Source organism: Engystomops pustulosus, chromosome 9 (genome assembly GCF_040894005.1).
Source record: "Engystomops pustulosus chromosome 9, aEngPut4.maternal, whole genome shotgun sequence".
NCBI classification, from domain to species: domain Eukaryota; kingdom Metazoa; phylum Chordata; class Amphibia; order Anura; family Leptodactylidae; genus Engystomops; species Engystomops pustulosus.
This window is the reverse complement of record NC_092419.1, coordinates 111,491,786-111,514,714: the sequence shown is the minus strand read 5'-3', so window position 1 is coordinate 111,514,714 and position 22,929 is coordinate 111,491,786. Positions and strand designations below refer to the sequence as shown.

The 22,929-nt window shown below is 45.5% G+C and overlaps 1 protein-coding gene across 2 annotated transcripts in view; it reads right to left on the bottom strand.

Moving 5' to 3' along the window:
- The window catches only part of HMCN2 (hemicentin 2), a 179,889-nt gene that overhangs the window by 108,075 nt on the left and 48,885 nt on the right, over window positions 1-22,929 (bottom strand). For both annotated transcript variants that reach the window (XM_072125758.1, XM_072125759.1), the window contains exons 2-4: window positions 14,965-15,035; window positions 14,729-14,887; window positions 14,405-14,527 (exon numbers count right to left, since the gene is read on the bottom strand). In XM_072125758.1, coding sequence (XP_071981859.1) covers window positions 14,405-14,527; window positions 14,729-14,887; window positions 14,965-15,035 — 353 coding nt within the window. The remainder of the gene's footprint in view (window positions 1-14,404; window positions 14,528-14,728; window positions 14,888-14,964; window positions 15,036-22,929) is intronic.

The following is a 22,929-nucleotide window of genomic DNA, read 5'->3' as shown; positions in this document are numbered from 1 at the left end:
TGGTTGTATTACATCCTCTCTATATCACTGTGGATGTATTGGTTGTATTACATCCTCTCTATATCACTGTGGATGTATTGGTTGTATTACATCCTCTCTATATCACTGTGGATGTATTTCTTGTATTACATCCTCTCTATATCACTGTGGATGTATTGGTTGTATTACATCCTCTCTATGTCACTGTGGATGTATTGGTTGTATTACATCCTCCCTATATCACTGTGGATGTATTGGTTGTATTACATCCTCTCTATGTCACTGTGGATGTATTGGTTGTATTACATCCTCTCTATGTCACTGTGGATGTATTGGTTGTATTACATCCTCCCTATATCACTGTGGATGTATTGGTTGTATTACATCCTCTCTATGTCACTGTGGATGTATTGGTTGTATTACATCCTCTCTATATCACTGTGGATGTATTGGTTGTATTACATCCTCTCTATATCACTGTGGATGTATTGGTTGTATTACATCCTCTCTATGTCACTGTGGATGTATTGGTTGTATTACATCCTCCCTATATCACTGTGGATGTATTGGTTGTATTACATCCTCTCTATATCACTGTGGATGTATTGGTTGTATTACATCCTCTCTGCATCACTGTGGATGTATTGGTTGTATTACATCCTCTCTATATCACTGTGGATGTATTGGTTGTATTACATCCTCTCTATATCACTGTGGATGTATTGGTTGTATTACATCCTCTCTATATCACTGTGGATGTATTGGTTGTATTACATCCTCTCTATATCACTGTGGATGTAATGGTTGTATTACATCCTCTCTATATCACTGTGGATGTATTGGTTGTATTACATCCTCTCTATATCACTGTGGATGTATTGGTTGTATTACATCCTCTCTATGTCACTGTGGATGTATTGGTTGTATTACATCCTCTCTATATCACTGTGGATGTATTGGTTGTATTACATCCTCTCTATATCACTGTGGATGTATTGGTTGTATTACATCCTCTCTATATCACTGTGGATGTATTGGTTGTATTACATCCTCTCTATATCACTGTGGATGTATTGGTTGTATTACATCCTCTCTATATCACTGTGGATGTATTGGTTGTATTACATCCTCTCTATATCACTGTGGATGTATTGGTTGTATTACATCCTCTCTATATCACTGTGGATGTATTGGTTGTATTACATCCTCTCTATATCACTGTGGATGTATTGGTTGTATTACATCCTCTCTATATCACTGTGGATGTATTGGTTGTATTACATCCTCTCTATATCACTGTGGATGTATTGGTTGTATTACATCCTCTCTATATCACTGTGGATGTATTGGTTGTATTACATCCTCTCTATATCACTGTGGATGTATTGGTTGTATTACATCCTCTCTATATCACTGTGGATGTAATGGTTGTATTACATCCTCTCTATATCACTGTGGATGTATTGGTTGTATTACATCCTCTCTATATCACTGTGGATGTATTGGTTGTATTACATCCTCTCTATATCACTGTGGATGTATTGGTTGTATTACATCCTCTCTATATCACTGTGGATGTATTGGTTGTATTACATCCTCTCTATATCACTGTGGATGTATTGGTTGTATTACATCCTCTCTATGTCACTGTGGATGTATTGGTTGTATTACATCCTCTCTATATCACTGTGGATGTATTGGTTGTATTACATCCTCTCTATATCACTGTGGATGTATTGGTTGTATTACATCCTCTCTATATCACTGTGGATGTATTGGTTGTATTACATCCTCTCTATATCACTGTGGATGTATTGGTTGTATTACATCCTCTCTATGTCACTGTGGATGTATTGGTTGTATTACATCCTATCTATATCACTGTGGATGTATTGGTTGTATTACATCCTCTCTATATCACTGTGGATGTATTGGTTGTATTACATCCTCTCTGCATCACTGTGGATGTATTGGTTGTATTACATCCTCTCTATGTCACTGTGGATGTATTGGTTGTATTACATCCTCTCTATATCACTGTGGATGTATTTCTTGTATTACATCCTCTCTATATCACTGTGGATGTATTGGTTGTATTACATCCTCTCTATGTCACTGTGGATGTATTGGTTGTATTACATCCTCTCTATATCACTGTGGATGTATTGGTTGTATTACATCCTCTCTATGTCACTGTGGATGTAATGGTTGTATTACATCCTCTCTGCATCACTGTGGATGTATTGGTTGTATTACATCCTCTCTATATCACTGTGGATGTATTGGTTGTATTACATCCTCTCTATATCACTGTGGATGTATTGGTTGTATTACATCCTCTCTATATCACTGTGGATGTATTTCTTGTATTACATCCTCTCTATATCACTGTGGATGTATTGGTTGTATTACATCCTCTCTATGTCACTGTGGATGTATTGGTTGTATTACATCCTCTCTATATCACTGTGGATGTATTGGTTGTATTACATCCTCTCTATGTCACTGTGGATGTAATGGTTGTATTACATCCTCTCTGCATCACTGTGGATGTATTGGTTGTATTACATCCTCTCTATATCACTGTGGATGTATTGGTTGTATTACATCCTCTCTATATCACTGTGGATGTATTGGTTGTATTACATCCTCTCTATATCACTGTGGATGTATTGGTTGTATTACATCCTCTCTATATCACTGTGGATGTATTGGTTGTATTACATCCTCTCTATATCACTGTGGATGTATTGGTTGTATTACATCCTCTCTATATCACTGTGGATGTATTGGTTGTATTACATCCTCTCTATGTCACTGTGGATGTATTGGTTGTATTACATCCTCTCTATGTCACTGTGGATGTATTGGTTGTATTACATCCTCTCTATATCACTGTGGATGTATTTCTTGTATTACATCCTCTCTATATCACTGTGGATGTATTGGTTGTATTACATCCTCTCTATGTCACTGTGGATGTATTGGTTGTATTACATCCTCTCTATGTCACTGTGGATGTATTGGTTGTATTACATCCTCTCTATATCACTGTGGATGTATTGGTTGTATTACATCCTCTCTATGTCACTGTGGATGTATTGGTTGTATTACATCCTCTCTATGTCACTGTGGATGTATTGGTTGTATTACATCCTCTCTATATCACTGTGGATGTATTTCTTGTATTACATCCTCTCTATATCACTGTGGATGTATTGGTTGTATTACATCCTCTCTATGTCACTGTGGATGTATTGGTTGTATTACATCCTCTCTATGTCACTGTGGATGTATTGGTTGTATTACATCCTCTCTATGTCACTGTGGATGTATTGGTTGTATTACATCCTCTCTATGTCACTGTGGATGTATTGGTTGTATTACATCCTCTCTATATCACTGTGGATGTATTGGTTGTATTACATCCTCTCTATGTCACTGTGGATGTATTGGTTGTATTACATCCTCTCTATGTCACTGTGGATGTATTGGTTGTATTACATCCTCTCTATATCACTGTGGATGTATTTCTTGTATTACATCCTCTCTATATCACTGTGGATGTATTGGTTGTATTACATCCTCTCTATGTCACTGTGGATGTATTGGTTGTATTACATCCTCTCTATGTCACTGTGGATGTATTGGTTGTATTACATCCTCTCTATGTCACTGTGGATGTATTGGTTGTATTACATCCTCTCTATGTCACTGTGGATGTATTGGTTGTATTACATCCTCTCTATGTCACTGTGGATGTATTGGTTGTATTACATCCTCTCTATGTCACTGTGGATGTATTGGTTGTATTACATCCTCTCTATATCACTGTGGATGTATTGGTTGTATTACATCCTCTCTATATCACTGTGGATGTATTGGTTGTATTACATCCTCTCTGCATCACTGTGGATGTATTGGTTGTATTACATCCTCTCTATATCACTGTGGATGTATTGGTTGTATTACATCCTCTCTATATCACTGTGGATGTATTGGTTGTATTACATCCTCTCTATATCACTGTGGATGTATTGGTTGTATTACATCCTCTCTATATCACTGTGGATGTATTGGTTGTATTACATCCTCTCTATATCACTGTGGATGTATTGGTTGTATTACATCCTCTCTATGTCACTGTGGATGTATTGGTTGTATTACATCCTCTCTATATCACTGTGGATGTATTGGTTGTATTACATCCTCTCTATATCACTGTGGATGTATTTCTTGTATTACATCCTCTCTATATCACTGTGGATGTATTGGTTGTATTACATCCTCTCTATGTCACTGTGGATGTATTGGTTGTATTACATCCTCTCTATATCACTGTGGATGTATTGGTTGTATTACATCCTCTCTATATCACTGTGGATGTATTGGTTGTATTACATCCTCTCTGCATCACTGTGGATGTATTGGTTGTATTACATCCTCTCTATATCACTGTGGATGTATTGGTTGTATTACATCCTCTCTATATCACTGTGGATGTATTGGTTGTATTACATCCTCTCTATATCACTGTGGATGTATTGGTTGTATTACATCCTCTCTATATCACTGTGGATGTATTGGTTGTATTACATCCTCTCTATATCACTGTGGATGTATTGGTTGTATTACATCCTCTCTATATCACTGTGGATGTATTGGTTGTATTACATCCTCTCTATATCACTGTGGATGTATTGGTTGTATTACATCCTCTCTATATCACTGTGGATGTATTGGTTGTATTACATCCTCTCTATATCACTGTGGATGTATTGGTTGTATTACATCCTCTCTATATCACTGTGGATGTATTGGTTGTATTACATCCTCTCTATATCACTGTGGATGTATTGGTTGTATTACATCCTCTCTATGTCACTGTGGATGTATTGGTTGTATTACATCCTCTCTATGTCACTGTGGATGTATTGGTTGTATTACATCCTCTCTATATCACTGTGGATGTATTGGTTGTATTACATCCTCTCTATATCACTGTGGATGTATTGGCTGTATTACATCCTCTCTATATCACTGTGGATGTATTGGTTGTATTACATCCTCTCTATATCACTGTGGATGTATTGGTTGTATTACATCCTCTCTATATCACTGTGGATGTATTGGTTGTATTACATCCTCTCTATATCACTGTGGATGTATTGGTTGTATTACATCCTCTCTATATCACTGTGGATGTATTGGTTGTATTACATCCTCTCTATATCACTGTGGATGTATTGGTTGTATTACATCCTCTCTATATCACTGTGGATGTATTGGTTGTATTACATCCTCTCTATATCACTGTGGATGTATTGGTTGTATTACATCCTCTCTATATCACTGTGGATGTATTGGTTGTATTACATCCTCTCTATATCACTGTGGATGTATTGGTTGTATTACATCCTCCCTATATCACTGTGGATGTATTGGTTGTATTACATCCTCTCTGCATCACTGTGGATGTATTGGTTGTATTACATCCTCTCTATGTCACTGTGGATGTATTGGTTGTATTACATCCTCCCTATATCACTGTGGATGTATTGGTTGTATTACATCCTCTCTATGTCACTGTGGATGTATTGGTTGTATTACATCCTCTCTATATCACTGTGGATGTATTGGTTGTATTACATCCTCTCTATGTCACTGTGGATGTATTGGTTGTATTACATCCTCTCTATGTCACTGTGGATGTATTGGTTGTATTACATCCTCTCTATATCACTGTGGATGTATTGGTTGTATTACATCCTCTCTATATCACTGTGGATGTATTGGTTGTATTACATCCTCTCTATATCACTGTGGATGTATTGGTTGTATTACATCCTCTCTATATCACTGTGGATGTATTGGTTGTATTACATCCTCTCTATATCACTGTGGATGTATTGGTTGTATTACATCCTCTCTATATCACTGAGGATGTATTGGTTGTATTACATCCTCTCTATGTCACTGTGGATGTATTGGTTGTATTACATCCTCTCTGCATCACTGTGGATGTATTGGTTGTATTACATCCTCTCTATGTCACTGTGGATGTATTGGTTGTATTACATCCTCTCTATATCACTGTGGATGTATTGGTTGTATTACATCCTCTCTATATTACTGTGGATGTATTGGTTGTATTACATCCTCTCTATATCACTGTGGATGTATTGGTTGTATTACATCCTCTCTATATCACTGTGGATGTATTGGTTGTATTACATCCTCTCTATATCACTGTGGATGTATTGGTTGTATTACATCCTCTCTATATCACTGTGGATGTATTGGTTGTATTACATCCTCTCTATATCACTGTGGATGTATTGGTTGTATTACATCCTCTCTATGTCACTGTGGATGTATTGGTTGTATTACATCCTCTCTATATCACTGTGGATGCATTGGTTGTATTACATCCTCTCTATATCACTGTGGATGTATTGGTTGTATTACATCCTCTCTATATCACTGTGGATGTATTGGTTGTATTACATCCTCTCTATATCACTGTGGATGTATTGGTTGTATTACATCCTCTCTATATCACTGTGGATGTATTGGTTGTATTACATCCTCTCTATATCACTGTGGATGTATTGGTTGTATTACATCCTCTCTATGTCACTGTGGATGTATTGGTTGTATTACATCCTCTCTATATCACTGTGGATGTATTGGTTGTATTACATCCTCTCTATATCACTGTGGATGTATTGGTTGTATTACATCCTCTTTATGTCACTGTGGATGTATTGGTTGTATTACATCCTCTCTATATCACTGTGGATGTATTGGTTGTATTACATCCTCTCTATGTCACTGTGGATGTATTGGTTGTATTACATCCTCTCTATGTCACTGTGGATGTATTGGTTGTATTACATCCTCTCTATATCACTGTGGATGTATTGGTTGTATTACATCCTCTCTATATCACTGTGGATGTATTGGTTGTATTACATCCTCTCTCCATCACTGTGGATGTATTGATTGTATTACATCTTCTCTATGTCACTGTGGATGTATTGGTTGTATTACATCCTCTCTATATCACTGTGGATGTATTGGTTGTATTACATCCTCTCTATATCACTGTGGATGTATTGGTTGTATTACATCCTCTCTATATCACTGTGGATGTATTGGTTGTATTACATCCTCTCTATATCACTGTGGATGTATTGGTTGTATTACATCCTCTCTATATCACTGTGGATGTATTGGTTGTATTACATCCTCTCTCCATCACTGTGGATGTATTGGTTGTATTACATCCTCTCTATATCACTGTGGATGTATTGGTTGTATTACATCCTCTCTATGTCACTGTGGATGTATTGGTTGTATTACATCCTCTCTCCATCACTGTGGATGTATTGGTTGTATTACATCCTCTCTATATCACTGTGGATGTATTGGTTGTATTACATCCTCTCTATATCACTGTGGATGTATTGGTTGTATTACATCCTCTCTATATCACTGTGGATGTATTGGTTGTATTACATCCTCTCTATATCACTGTGGATGTATTGGTTGTATTACATCCTCTCTATGTCACTGTGGATGTATTGGTTGTATTACATCCTCTCTATATCACTGTGGATGTATTGGTTGTATTACATCCTCTCTATATCACTGTGGATGTATTGGTTGTATTACATCCTCTCTATGTCACTGTGGATGTATTGGTTGTATTACATCCTCTCTCCATCACTGTGGATGTATTGGTTGTATTACATCCTCTCTATATCACTGTGGATGTATTGGTTGTATTACATCCTCTCTATATCACTGTGGATGTATTGGTTGTATTACATCCTCTCTATATCACTGTGGATGTATTGGTTGTATTACATCCTCTCTATATCACTGTGGATGTATTGGTTGTATTACATCCTCTCTATATCACTGTGGATGTATTGGTTGTATTACATCCTCTCTATATCACTGTGGATGTATTGGTTGTATTACATCCTCTCTATGTCACTGTGGATGTATTGGTTGTATTACATCCTCTCTATGTCACTGTGGATGTATTGGTTGTATTACATCCTCTCTATATCACTGTGGATGTATTGGTTGTATTACATCCTCTCTATATCACTGTGGATGTATTGGTTGTATTACATCCTCTCTATGTCACTGTGGATGTATTGGTTGTATTACATCCTCTCTCCATCACTGTGGATGTATTGGTTGTATTACATCCTCTCTATATCACTGTGGATGTATTGGTTGTATTACATCCTCTCTATATCACTGTGGATGTATTGGTTGTATTACATCCTCTCTATATCACTGTGGATGTATTGGTTGTATTACATCCTCTCTATATCACTGTGGATGTATTGGTTGTATTACATCCTCTCTATATCACTGTGGATGTATTGGTTGTATTACATCCTCTCTCCATCACTGTGGATGTATTGATTGTATTACATCTTCTCTATGTCACTGTGGATGTATTGGTTGTATTACATCCTCTCTATATCACTGTGGATGTATTGGTTGTATTACATCCTCTCTATATCACTGTGGATGTATTGGTTGTATTACATCCTCTCTATATCACTGTGGATGTATTGGTTGTATTACATCCTCTCTATATCACTGTGGATGTATTGGTTGTATTACATCCTCTCTATGTCACTGTGGATGTATTGGTTGTATTACATCCTCTCTATATCACTGTGGATGTATTGGTTGTATTACATCCTCTCTATATCACTGTGGATGTATTGGTTGTATTACATCCTCTCTATATCACTGTGGATGTATTGGTTGTATTACATCCTCTCTATATCACTGTGGATGTATTGGTTGTATTACATCCTCTCTATATCACTGTGGATGTATTGGTTGTATTACATCCTCTCTATATCACTGTGGATGTATTGGTTGTATTACATCCTCTCTCCATCACTGTGGATGTATTGGTTGTATTACATCCTCTCTATATCACTGTGGATGTATTGGTTGTATTACATCCTCTCTATATCACTGTGGATGTATTGGTTGTATTACATCCTCTCTATATCACTGTGGATGTATTGGTTGTATTACATCCTCTCTATATCACTGTGGATGTATTGGTTGTATTACATCCTCTCTCCATCACTGTGGATGTATTGGTTGTATTACATCCTCTCTATATCACTGTGGATGTATTGGTTGTATTACATCCTCTCTATATCACTGTGGATGTATTGGTTGTATTACATCCTCTCTATGTCACTGTGGATGTATTGGTTGTATTACATCCTCTCTATATCACTGTGGATGTATTGGTTGTATTACATCCTCTCTATATCACTGTGGATGTATTGGTTGTATTACATCCTCTCTATATCACTGTGGATGTATTGGTTGTATTACATCCTCTCTATATCACTGTGGATGTATTGGTTGTATTACATCCTCTCTATGTCACTGTGGATGTATTGGTTGTATTACATCCTCTCTATATCACTGTGGATGTATTGGTTGTATTACATCCTCTCTATGTCACTGTGGATGTATTGGTTGTATTACATCCTCTCTATATCACTGTGGATGTATTGGTTGTATTACATCCTCTCTATATCACTGTGGATGTATTGGTTGTATTACATCCTCTCTATATCACTGTGGATGTATTGGTTGTATTACATCCTCTCTATGTCACTGTGGATGTATTGGTTGTATTACATCCTCTCTATATCACTGTGGATGTATTGGTTGTATTACATCCTCTCTCCATCACTGTGGATGTATTGGTTGTATTACATCCTCTCTATATCACTGTGGATGTATTGGTTGTATTACATCCTCTCTATATCACTGTGGATGTATTGGTTGTATTACATCCTCTCTATATCACTGTGGATGTATTGGTTGTATTACATCCTCTCTATATCACTGTGGATGTATTGGTTGTATTACATCCTCTCTATATCACTGTGGATGTATTGGTTGTATTACATCCTCTCTATATCACTGTGGATGTATTGGTTGTATTACATCCTCTCTATGTCACTGTGGATGTATTGGTTGTATTACATCCTCTCTATATCACTGTGGATGTATTGGTTGTATTACATCCTCTCTATATCACTGTGGATGTATTGGTTGTATTACATCCTCTCTATGTCACTGTGGATGTATTGGTTGTATTACATCCTCTCTCCATCACTGTGGATGTATTGGTTGTATTACATCCTCTCTATATCACTGTGGATGTATTGGTTGTATTACATCCTCTCTATATCACTGTGGATGTATTGGTTGTATTACATCCTCTCTATATCACTGTGGATGTATTGGTTGTATTACATCCTCTCTATGTCACTGTGGATGTATTGGTTGTATTACATCCTCTCTATGTCACTGTGGATGTATTGGTTGTATTACATCCTCTCTATATCACTGTGGATGTATTGGTTGTATTACATCCTCTCTATATCACTGTGGATGTATTGGTTGTATTACATCCTCTCTATGTCACTGTGGATGTATTGGTTGTATTACATCCTCTCTCCATCACTGTGGATGTATTGGTTGTATTACATCCTCTCTATATCACTGTGGATGTATTGGTTGTATTACATCCTCTCTATATCACTGTGGATGTATTGGTTGTATTACATCCTCTCTATATCACTGTGGATGTATTGGTTGTATTACATCCTCTCTATATCACTGTGGATGTATTGGTTGTATTACATCCTCTCTATATCACTGTGGATGTATTGGTTGTATTACATCCTCTCTGCATCACTGTGGATACATGGGTCATATCTTAGAAATCTAAATAAATCCGTCCTGCTCTCCCTTTCTTAACATACGAGATCCTGCAGCTATGAGACGCTCGGCACCGCCAGATATCGGCCTCCTATAAACAAGTGTAAGATAAGCAGCCGTCATGGGCGCCGGCACTTTTGCAATCACATCTATATACATAAATAAGAGGCAAGTCCTGGGCAGCCGTGGAGCGGCGCTGGGGGTGCGGATGTGATTATTCAGCACAATCCTGTGTCCGTGTGATGGAATTAGGGCACCATCTATAATGATAGCCATATGGGGGCAGCCGGCTGGAGACTCGCAGGCTTCAGCTTTCTTTTTTGTCATAAAAAGCAAACAGATGTGAGCCGGGCTGACGGGGGCTGGACGTGTGACGGGGGCACAAAGCACCTCTGTTTGTAGATTTTGGCCAAAGTAGATGTAGCGTAAAATAAGCCACATGTCACGTGAGGGACAAACTTCAAGGGGGAGCAGCGACATTACTGAAGCCTTGCACTCCTACAATGAGACCATTGAGAAGGAGGCGATGCTTCTTCCTTCATAACCCGACTGTAATAGGGGGCTCTCCCGAAATCCCATGGGTGCGAGTCCAAGGCCTGAATCATTTCCCACTGGAAAGGCTCAGAGGAAGTATTCACACCAGACAGCGGAGCTAGTAATTGCATTGCCCCGGGGTCACCCACATACAAAGGGGCAGGTTATCGTCCCATGCAAGCCAATTACCCTCCACTTATGGTTTTGGGAAATTTTTAAAAGGAAGTTAAATTGCCCCCTGAGTGAGTTAGACTGGGTGAACGGGTGAAGCATCCAGCGCTGCTCATGAATTCATGTTAGGACTCGCCTATATGTTAAAGGGGTTATAATGGACTACAAATTTACAAACCTTTGTGCCGCAGAATGGAAGTGACTTGGGGACCTTCCTGAATGGTGTCCAAGCAGTGCCCTGGTTTTTACCCTTTAACCCCTGAACAGGATCTGTATTTCACTGCACCCAGTATGCAGGACCCCAGATACACCACCCGTATACAGTACTAAACCCCACCAGGTCTGTGCAGCAGAAGGGAAAGGTAAGATATAGCATCCTGCCATCTATACCCCCTATGCAGTGTAATATAAAGGGGTCCTCATAGCCCATTTCTTCTCCTCCGAGCCGGTGCTCCAGCAAACCCCTGCGCATGTACTTACGTTAAATCTATCTCCACCTGAAAGGTGACAATTACATCAGCGCATGATGTGAGTCTTAACATGGACTATCAACACAAAGGCTGATTGTTTCTTTCCAGTTCATTATAATGGGAGAACATGATCTGACATAAACAATAAATTCTGATTCTGAAGCTGGGATTTCTCAGGATCAGATGACAAGGCTGCTGCGCTCATTGTCAGATAAATATGGTCCTTATTACCAGAATGTGAGGTATACTGAGGCCCTGCACCATTATAGGTGTACATGGGGTTCTTGTGGCTTATGTACAGTGCAAAGCACCAGCGCCAATGCTTCCCAAACGGAGGGGTGCACCCCAGCTGTCAGGGGGTGTTGCTGGGGGGGGGCACACTGCCACCCCTTCTCACACTGCCGCCCCTGATTATGTGTGCACCCCAACAGTATCTGTAATATCCCTTTCATGCACATTTTCCCATGGCAAGGCCTGAGCTATAAGATACCTTGCTCCTAGTGTCCTGCAGAGGTCACACAGATTACTTGTGTTACCTAACAGCAATTCTGCCCGTCATGACCTCTGCTTGATTACTATTTGACTCTGTACCTCCTGGCCTGACCTCTGCTTGATTACTATTTGACTCTGTACCTCCTGGCCAGACCTCTGCTTGATTACTATTTGACTCTGTACCTCCTGGCCTGACCTCTGCTTGATTACTATTTGACTCTGTACCTCCTGGCCTGACCTCTGCTTGATTACTATTTGACTCTGTACCTCCTCCTGGCTTGACCTCTGCTTGATTACTATTTGACTCTGTACCTCCTGGCCTGACCTCTGTTTGATTACTATTTGACTCTGTACCTCCTGGCCTGACCTCTGCTTGATTACTATTTGACTCTGTACCTCCTGGCCTGACCTCTGCTTGATTACTATTTGACTCTGTACCTCCTGGCCTGACCTCTGCTTGATTACTATTTGACTCTGTACCTCCTCCTGGCCTGACCTCTGCTTGATTACTATTTGACTCTGTACCTCCTGGCCTGACCTCTGCTTGATTACTATTTGACTCTGTACCTCCTGGTCTGACCTCTGCTTGATTACTATTTGACTCTGTACCTTCTGGCCTGACCTCTGCTTGATTACTATTTGACTCTGTACCTCCTCCTGGCTTGACCTCTGCTTGATTACTATTTGACTCTGTACCTCCTCCTGGCCTGACCTCTGCTTGATTATTATTTGACTCTGTACCTCCTGGCCTGACCTCTGCTTGATTACTATTTGACTCTGTACCTCCTGGCCTGACCTCTGCTTGATTACTATTTGACTCTGCACCTCCTGACCTCTGCTTGATTACTATTTGACTCTGTACCTCCTCCTGGCTTGACCTCTGCTTGATTACTATTTGACTCTGTACCTCCTGGCCTGACCTCTGCTTGATTACTATTTGACTCTGTACCTCCTGGCCAGACCTCTGCTTGATTACTATTTGACTCTGTACCTCCTGGCCTGACCTCTGCTTGATTACTATTTGACTCTGTACCTCCTGGCCTGACCTCTGCTTGATTACTATTTGACTCTGTACCTCCTCCTGGCCTGACCTCAGCTTGATTACTATTTGATTCTGCACCTCCTGGCCTGACCTCTGCTTGATTACTTTTTGACTCTGTACCTCCTCCTGGCTTGACCTCTGCTTGATTACTATTTGACTCTGTACCTCCTCCTGGCCTGACCTCTGCTTGATTACTATTTGACTCTGCACCTCCTGACCTCTGCTTGATTACTATTTGACTCTGTACCTCCTGGCCTGACCTCTGCTTGATTACTATTTGACTCTGTACCTCCTGGCCTGACCTCTGCTTGATTACTATTTGACTCTGTACCTCCTGGCCTGACCTCTGCTTGATTACTATTTGACTCTGTACCTCCTCCTGGCCTGACCTCAGCTTGATTACTATTTGATTCTGCACCTCCTGGCCTGACCTCTGCTTGATTACTTTTTGACTCTGTACCTCCTCCTGGCTTGACCTCTGCTTGATTACTATTTGACTCTGTACCTCCTGGCCTGACCTCTGCTTGATTACTATTTGACTCTGTACTTTGTGAACTTGCTTGTCTGCTAGATTACAGCAGTACCTTGTGTCTTGTCCTCGCCTCTGCCAGCATTTTCCTTACACATGAACTCTTCCTGCCCTGACCTTGGCCTGTGCTCTTGACTACATCTCTTCTGTCCCTTTTGGTGCAGGTCTGTAGCATCTCTTAATCTCCCTGAGACCGATGTCACTGAGAAAAATACTCAAAGAGGTAGAAATCTGTTGGTCCCCACATTCTTATACAGAGGGCAAAAAGCAGGGGTCAACTTGGACAACACACAAATAGTGAGAGATCAGATACTTTCCGTTAGTTAACTCCAGTTGGGTTACTGTACTTAACTTTTACTGTACTTAAAGAATATAAAACATAGAACTGACCTCATTAACCTGTTGCTTGTCCAAATGGAAAATCTGCCCTGAGCTGGTGGCTGCAATCTCTTCATATACTCGATAACCCGGATGGCTCCGATCACCACAGTCTCCGGTCAGCACAAACACCACCTGTAGGATGAGAAGGTTTATCTCAATGGGATGAACTTGAAATGATGACTACATGGACCGGCGTCAGACACAGGTATGATCTGCATGTTTCCCAGCCAGTTGTACGGCAATCAGGCTTTGCATCTTCAGATACTGGTCATAAATAAAGGGAACCTAGTACATTGCAAAACTAATAGCTCCCCTTCACCTATATGTACAAACCTGAGACTGCTTGAGCTGTAGTAACTGCAGAACCTCTTGCTTTTTCCTAAAATCTTTGGCCCGAGCATCAGTGAAGACGTAGACGAAAGATCCTGGCTGAGACACCTCCACGGCTGTTTTAATGGCTCCAACGCTCATCTCAGGACAGTCCCCGCCACCCTGCACAGATAATAATGGTTACCTGCTACATGCTGACACGTTATTCATGCTAATGATTTGAGTAATTGTGTATGTACCTGCACATAAAGCTCCTCCAACTCATCCTTAAATTTTTCTGGGTCTGTTGTAATTGTGACGGGACCAATTTCTGCAAAGAGGAAATATAAAAATGTGTCTTCAAAGTAGAAAATATTCTGGTATTGTAAGACCACCAAACAAACAAAATTATAAGCCCCCGACTGTTCTAGTTCCTGACATTACTATCCTCTCTATTTGTGGTGGTAAAGTGGATAGAAAGGTGTCAGGACACACAGGACATGGCAGCTCGCTGTGTATGGGGGATTTAGTCACAGAGGGGTCAGAGCGCCCATGCTGACCCCTGACCACTGCTGGCTATGATAGAAAGGTGTCAGGACACACAGGACATGGCAGCTCGCTGTGTATGGGGGGTGTAGTCACAGAGAGGTCAGAGCACCCATGCTGACCCCTGACCACTGCTGGCTATGATAGAAAGGTGTCAGGACACACAGGACATGGCAGCACGCTGTGTATGGGGGGTGTAGTCACAGAGGGGTCAGAGCGCCCATGCTGACCCCTGACCACTGCTGGCTATGATAGAAAGGTGTCAGGACACACAGGACATGGCAGCACGCTGTGTATGGGGGGTGTAGTCACAGAGGGGTCAGAGCGCCCATGCTGACCCCTGACCACTGCTGGCTATGATAGAAAGGTGTCAGGACACACAGGACATGGCAGCTCGCTGTGTATGGGGGGTGTAGTCACAGAGGTGTCAGAGCGCCCATGCTGACCCCTGACCACTGCTGGCTATGATAGAAAGGTGTCAGGACACACAGGACATGGCAGCTCGCTGTGTATGGGGGGTGTAGTCACAGAGGGGTCAGAGTGCCCATGCTGACCCCTGACCACTGCTGGCTATGATAGAAAGGTGTCAGGACACACAGGACATGGCAGCTCGCTGTGTATGGGGGGTGTAGTCACAGAGAGGTCAGAGCACCCATGCTGACCCCTGACCACTGCAGGCTATGATAGAAAGGTGTCAGGACACAGGACATGGCAGCTCGCTGTGTATGGGGGGTGTAGTCACAGAGGGGTCAGAGCACCCATGCTGACCCCATACCACTGCTGGCTATGATAGAAAGGTGTCAGGACACACTGGACATGGCAGCTCGCTGTGTATGGGGGGTGTAGTCACAGAGGGGTCAGAGCACCCATGCTGACCCCTGACCATTGCTGGCTATGATAGAAAGGTGTCAGGACACACAGGACATGGCAGCTCGCTGTGTATGGGGGGTGTAGTCACAGAGGGGTCAGAGCACCCATGCTGACCCCTGACCACTGCTGGCTATGATAGAAAGGTGTCAGGACACACAGGACATGGCAGCTCGCTGTGTATGGGGAGTGTAGTCACAGAGGGGTCAGAGCACCCATGCTGACCCCTGACCACTGCTGGCTATGATAGAAAGGTGTCAGGACACACGAGACATGTCAGCTCGCTGTGTATGGGGGGTGTAATCACAGAGGAGTCAGAGTGCCCATGCTGACCCCTGACCACTGCTGGCTATGATAGAAAGGTGTCAGGACACAGGACATGGCATCTCGCTGTGTATGGGGGGTGTAGTCACAGAGGGGTCAGAGCACCCATGCTGACCCCTGACCACTGCTGGCTATGATAGAAAGGTGTCAGGACACAGGACATGGCAGCTCCCTGTGTATGGGGGGTGTAGTCACAGAGGGGTCAGAGTGCCCATGCTGACCCCTGACCACTGCTGGCTATGATAGAAAGGTGTCAGGACACACAGGACATGGCAGCTCGCTGTGTATGGGGGATTTAGTCACAGAGGGGTCAGAGCACCCATGCTGACCCCTGACCACTGCTGGCTATGATAGAAAGGTGTCAGGACACACTGGACATGGCAGCTCGCTGTGTATGGGGGGTGTAGTCACAGAGGGGTCAGAGCACCCATGCTGGCCCCTGACCACTGCTGGCTATGATAGAAAGGTGACAGGACACACAGGACATGGCAGCTCGCTGTGTATGGGGGGTGTAGTCACAGAGGTGTCAGAGCGCCCATGCTGACCCCTGACCACTGCTGGCTATGATAGAAAGGTGTCAGGACACACAGGACATGGCAGCTCGCTGTGTATGGGGGGTGTAGTCACAGAGGGGTCAGAGCACCCATGCTGACCCCTGACCACTGCTGGCTATGATAGAAAGGTGTCAGGGCACACAGGACATGGCAGCTCGCTGTGTATGGGGGGTGTAGTCGTAGAGGGGTTCGAGCGCCCATGCTGACCCCTGACCACTGCTGGCTATGATAGAAAGGTGTCAGGACACACAGGACATGGCAGCTCGCTGTGTATGGGGGGTGTAGTCACAGAGGTGTCAGAGCGCCCATGCTGACCCCTGACCACTGCTGGCTATGATAGAAAGGTGTCAGGACACACAGGACATGGCAGCTCGCTGTGTATGGGGGGTGCAGTCACAGAGGGGTCAGAGTGCCCATGCTGACCCCTGACCACTGCTGGCTATGATAGAAAGGTGTCAGGACACACAGGACATGGCAGCTCGCTGTGTATGGGGGGTGTAGTCACAGAGAGGTCAGAGCACCCATGCTGACCCCTGACCACTGCAGGCTATGATAGAAAGGTGTCAGGACACAGGACATGGCAGCTCGCTGTGTATGGGGGGTGTAGTCACAGAGGGGTCAGAGCACCCATGCTGACCCCATACCACTGCTGGCTATGATAGAAAGGTGTCAGGACACACTGGACATGGCAGCTCGCTGTGTATGGGGGGTGTAGTCACAGAGGGGTCAGAGCACCCATGCTGACCCCTGACCATTGCTGGCTATGATAGAAAGGTGTCAGGACACACAGGACATGGCAGCTCGCTGTGTATGGGGGGTGTAGTCACAGAGGGGTCAGAGCACCCATGCTGACCCCTGACCACTGCTGGCTATGATAGAAAGGTGTCAGGACACACAGGACATGGCAGCTCGCTGTGTATGGGGAGTGTAGTCACAGAGGGGTCAGAGCACCCATGCTGACCCCTGACCACTGCTGGCTATGATAGAAAGGTGTCAGGACACACGAGACATGTCAGCTCGCTGTGTATGGGGGGTGTAATCACAGAGGAGTCAGAGTGCCCATGCTGACCCCTGACCACTGCTGGCTATGATAGAAAGGTGTCAGGACACAGGACATGGCATCTCGCTGTGTATGGGGGGTGTAGTCACAGAGGGGTCAGAGCACCCATGCTGACCCCTGACCACTGCTGGCTATGATAGAAAGGTGTCAGGACACAGGACATGGCAGCTCCCTGTGTATGGGGGGTGTAGTCACAGAGGGGTCAGAGTGCCCATGCTGACCCCTGACCACTGCTGGCTATGATAGAAAGGTGTCAGGACACACAGGACATGGCAGCTCGCTGTGTATGGGGGATTTAGTCACAGAGGGGTCAGAGCACCCATGCTGACCCCTGACCACTGCTGGCTATGATAGAAAGGTGTCAGGACACACTGGACATGGCAGCTCGCTGTGTATGGGGGGTGTAGTCACAGAGGGGTCAGAGCACCCATGCTGGCCCCTGACCACTGCTGGCTATGATAGAAAGGTGACAGGACACACAGGACATGGCAGCTCGCTGTGTATGGGGGGTGTAGTCACAGAGGTGTCAGAGCGCCCATGCTGACCCCTGACCACTGCTGGCTATGATAGAAAGGTGTCAGGACACACAGGACATGGCAGCTCGCTGTGTATGGGGGGTGTAGTCACAGAGGGGTCAGAGCGCCCATGCTGACCCCTGACCACTGCTGGCTATGATAGAAAGGTGTCAGGACACAGGACATGGCATCTCGCTGTGTATGGGGGGTGTAGTCACAGAGGGGTCAGAGCACCCATGCTGACCCCTGACCACTGCTGGCTATGATAGAAAGGTGTCAGGACACAGGACATGGCAGCTCCCTGTGTATGGGGGGTGTAGTCACAGAGGGGTCAGAGTGCCCATGCTGACCCCTGACCACTGCTGGCTATGATAGAAAGGTGTCAGGACACACAGGACATGGCAGCTCGCTGTGTATGGGGGATTTAGTCACAGAGGGGTCAGAGCACCCATGCTGACCCCTGACCACTGCTGGCTATGATAGAAAGGTGTCAGGACACACTGGACATGGCAGCTCGCTGTGTATGGGGGGTGTAGTCACAGAGGGGTCAGAGCACCCATGCTGACCCCTGACCACTGCTGGCTATGATAGAAAGGTGACAGGACACACAGGACATGGCAGCTCGCTGTGTATGGGGGGTGTAGTCACAGAGGTGTCAGAGCGCCCATGCTGACCCCTGACCACTGCTGGCTATGATAGAAAGGTGTCAGGACACACAGGACATGGCAGCTCGCTGTGTATGGGGGGTGTAGTCACAGAGGGGTCAGAGCACCCATGCTGACCCCTGACCACTGCTGGCTATGATAGAAAGGTGTCAGGACACACAGGACATGGCAGCTCGCTGTGTATGGGGGGTGTAGTCACAGAGAGGTCAGAGCGCCCATGCTGACCCCTGACCACTGCTGGATATGATAGAAAGGTGTCAGGACACACGAGACATGTCAGCTCGCTGTGTATGGGGGGTGTAATCACAGAGGAGTCAGAGCCCCCATGCTGACCCCTGACCACTGCTGGCTATGATAGAAAGGTGTCAGGACACAGGACATGGCAGCTCGCTGTGTATGGGGGGTGTAGTCACAGAGGGGTCAGAGCACCCATGCTGACCCCTGACCACTGCTGGCTATGATAGAAAGGTGTCAGGACACACAGGACATGGCAGCTCGCTGTGTATGGGGGGTGTAGTCACAGAGAGGTCAGAGCGCCCATGCTGACCCCTGACCACTGCTGGATATGATAGAAAGGTGTCAGGACACACGAGACATGTCAGCTCGCTGTGTATGGGGGGTGTAATCACAGAGGAGTCAGAGCCCCCATGCTGACCCCTGACCACTGCTGGCTATGATAGAAAGGTGTCAGGACACAGGACATGGCAGCTCGCTGTGTATGGGGGGTGTAGTCACAGAGAGGTCAGAGCGCCCATGCTGACCCCTGACCACTGCTGGCTATGATAGAAAGGTGTCAGGACACAGGACATGGCAGCACGCTGTGTATGGGGGGTGTAGTCACAGAGAGGTCAGAGCGCCCATGATGACCCCTGACCACTGCTGGCTATGATAGAAAGGTGTCAGGACACACAGGACATGGCAGCTCGCTGTGTATGGGGGATTTAGTCACAGAGGGGTCAGAGCACCCATGCTGACCCCTGACCACTGCTGGCTATGATAGAAAGGTGTCAGGACACACAGGACATGGCAGCTCGCTGTGTATGGGGGGTGTAGTCACAGAGAGGTAAGAGCGCCCATGCTGACCCCTGCTGGCTATGATAGAAAGGTGTCAGGACACAGGACATGGCAGCTCGCTGTGAATGGGGGGTGTAGTCACAGAGGAGTCAGAGCGCCCATGCTGACCCCTGACCACTGCTGGCTATGATAGAAAGGTGTCAGGACACACAGGACATGGCAGCTCCCTGTGTATGGGGGGTGTAGTCACAGAGGGGTCAGAGCACCCATGCTGACCCCTGACCACTGCTGGCTATGATAGAAAGGTGTCAGTAAACATATGACATGGCAGCTCGCTGTGTATGGGGGGTGTAGCCACAGGGGGGTCAGAGCACCCATGCTGACCCCTGACCACTGCTGGTTATGATAGAAAGGTGTCAGGACACACAAGACATGGCAGCTCGCTGTGTATGGGGGGTGTAGTCACAGGGGGGTCAGAGCACCCATGCTGACCCCTGACCACTGCTGGCAATGATAGAAAGGTGTCAGGACACAGGACATGGCAGCTCGCTGTGTATGGGGGGTGTAGTCACAGAGAGGTCAGAGCGCCCATGCTGACCACTGACCACTGCTGGCTATGATAGAAAGGTGTCCGGACACAGGACATGGCAGCTCGTTGTGTATGGGGGATGTAGTCACAGAGGGGTCAGAGCACTCATGTTGACCCCTGACCACTGCTGGCTATGATAGAAAGGTGTCAGGACACAGGACATGGCAGCTCGCTATGTATGGAGGGTGTAGTCACAGAGGGGTCAGAGCGCCCATGCTGACCCCTGACCACTGCTGGCTATGATAGAAAGGTGTCAGGACACACAGGACATGGCAGCTCCCTGTGAATGGGGGTGTAGTCACAGAGGGGTCAGAGCGCCCATGCTGACCCCTGACCACTGCTGGCTATGATAGAAAGGTGTCAGGACACACAGGACATGGCAGCTCCCTGTGTATGGGGGTGTAGTCACAGAGGGGTCAGAGCGCCCATGCTGACCCCTGACCACTGCTGGCTATGATAGAAAGGTGTCAGGACACACAGGACATGGCAGCTCGCTGTGTATGGGGGATTTAGTCACAGAGAAGTCAGAGCACCCATGCTGACCCCTGACCCCTGCTGGCTATGATAGAAAGGTGTCAGGACACAGGACATGGCAGCTCGCTATGTATGGAGGGTGTAGTCACAGAGGGGTCAGAGCGCCCATGCTGACCCCTGACCACTGCTGGCTATGATAGAAAGGTGTCAGGACACACAGGACATGGCAGCTCCCTGTGTATGGGGGTGTAGTCACAGAGGGGTCAGAGTGCCCATGCTGACCCCTGACCACTGCTGGCTATGATAGAAAGGTGTCAGGACACACAGGACATGGCAGCTCGCTGTGTATGGGGGTGTAGTCACAGAGGGGTCAGAGCGCCCATGCTGACCCCTGACCACTGCTGGCTATGATAGAAAGGTGTCAGGACACACAGGACATGGCAGCTCTCTGTGTATGGGGGTGTAGTCACAGAGGGGTCAGAGCGCCCATGCTGACCCCTGACCACTGCTGGTTATGATAGAAAGGTGTCAGGACACACAGGACATGGCAGCTCGTTGTGTATGGGGGGTGTAGTCACAGAGAGGTCAGAGCACCCATGCTGACCCCTAACCACTGCTGGCTATGATAGAAAGGTGTCAGGACACACAGGACATGGCAGCTCGCTGTGTATGGGGGGTGTAGTCACAAAGAGGTCAGAGCACCCATGCTGACCCCTGACCACTGCTGGCTATGATAGAAAGGTGTCAGGACACACAGGACATGGCAGCACGCTGTGTATGGGGGGTGTAGTCACAGAGGGGTCAGAGCACCCATGCTGACCCCTGACCACTGCTGGCTATGATAGAAAGGTGTCAGGACACAGGACATGGCAGCTCCCTGTGTATGGGGGGTGTAGTCACAGAGGGGTCAGAGTGCCCATGCTGACCCCTGACCACTGCTGGCTATGATAGAAAGGTGTCAGGACACACAGGACATGGCAGCTCGCTGTGTATGGGGGATTTAGTCACAGAGGGGTCAGAGCACCCATGCTGACCCCTGACCACTGCTGGCTATGATAGAAAGGTGTCAGGACACACAGGACATGGCAGCTTGCTGTGTAAGGGGGGTGTAGTCACAGAGGTGTCAGAGCGCCCATGCTGACCCCTGACCACTGCTGGCTATGATAGAAAGGTGTCAGGACACACAGGACATGGCAGCTCGCTGTTTATGGGGGGTGTAGTCACAGAGAGGTCAGAGCGCCCATGCTGACCCCTGACCACTGCTGGCTATGATAGAAAGGTGTCAGGACACACGAGACATGGCAGCTCGCTGTGTATGGGGGGTGTAATCACAGAGGAGTCAGAGCACCCATGCTGACCCCTGACCACTGCTGGCTATGATAGAAAGGTGTCAGGACACAGGACATGGCAGCACGCTGTGTATGGGGGGTGTAGTCACAGAGAGGTCAGAGCGCCCATGCTGACCCCTGACCACTGCTGGCTATGATAGAAAGGTGTCAGGACACACAGGACATGGCAGCTCGCTGTGTATGGGGGGTGTAGTCACAGAGGGGTCAGAGCACCCATGCTGACCCCTGACCACTGCTGGCTATGATAGAAAGGTGTCAGGACACACAG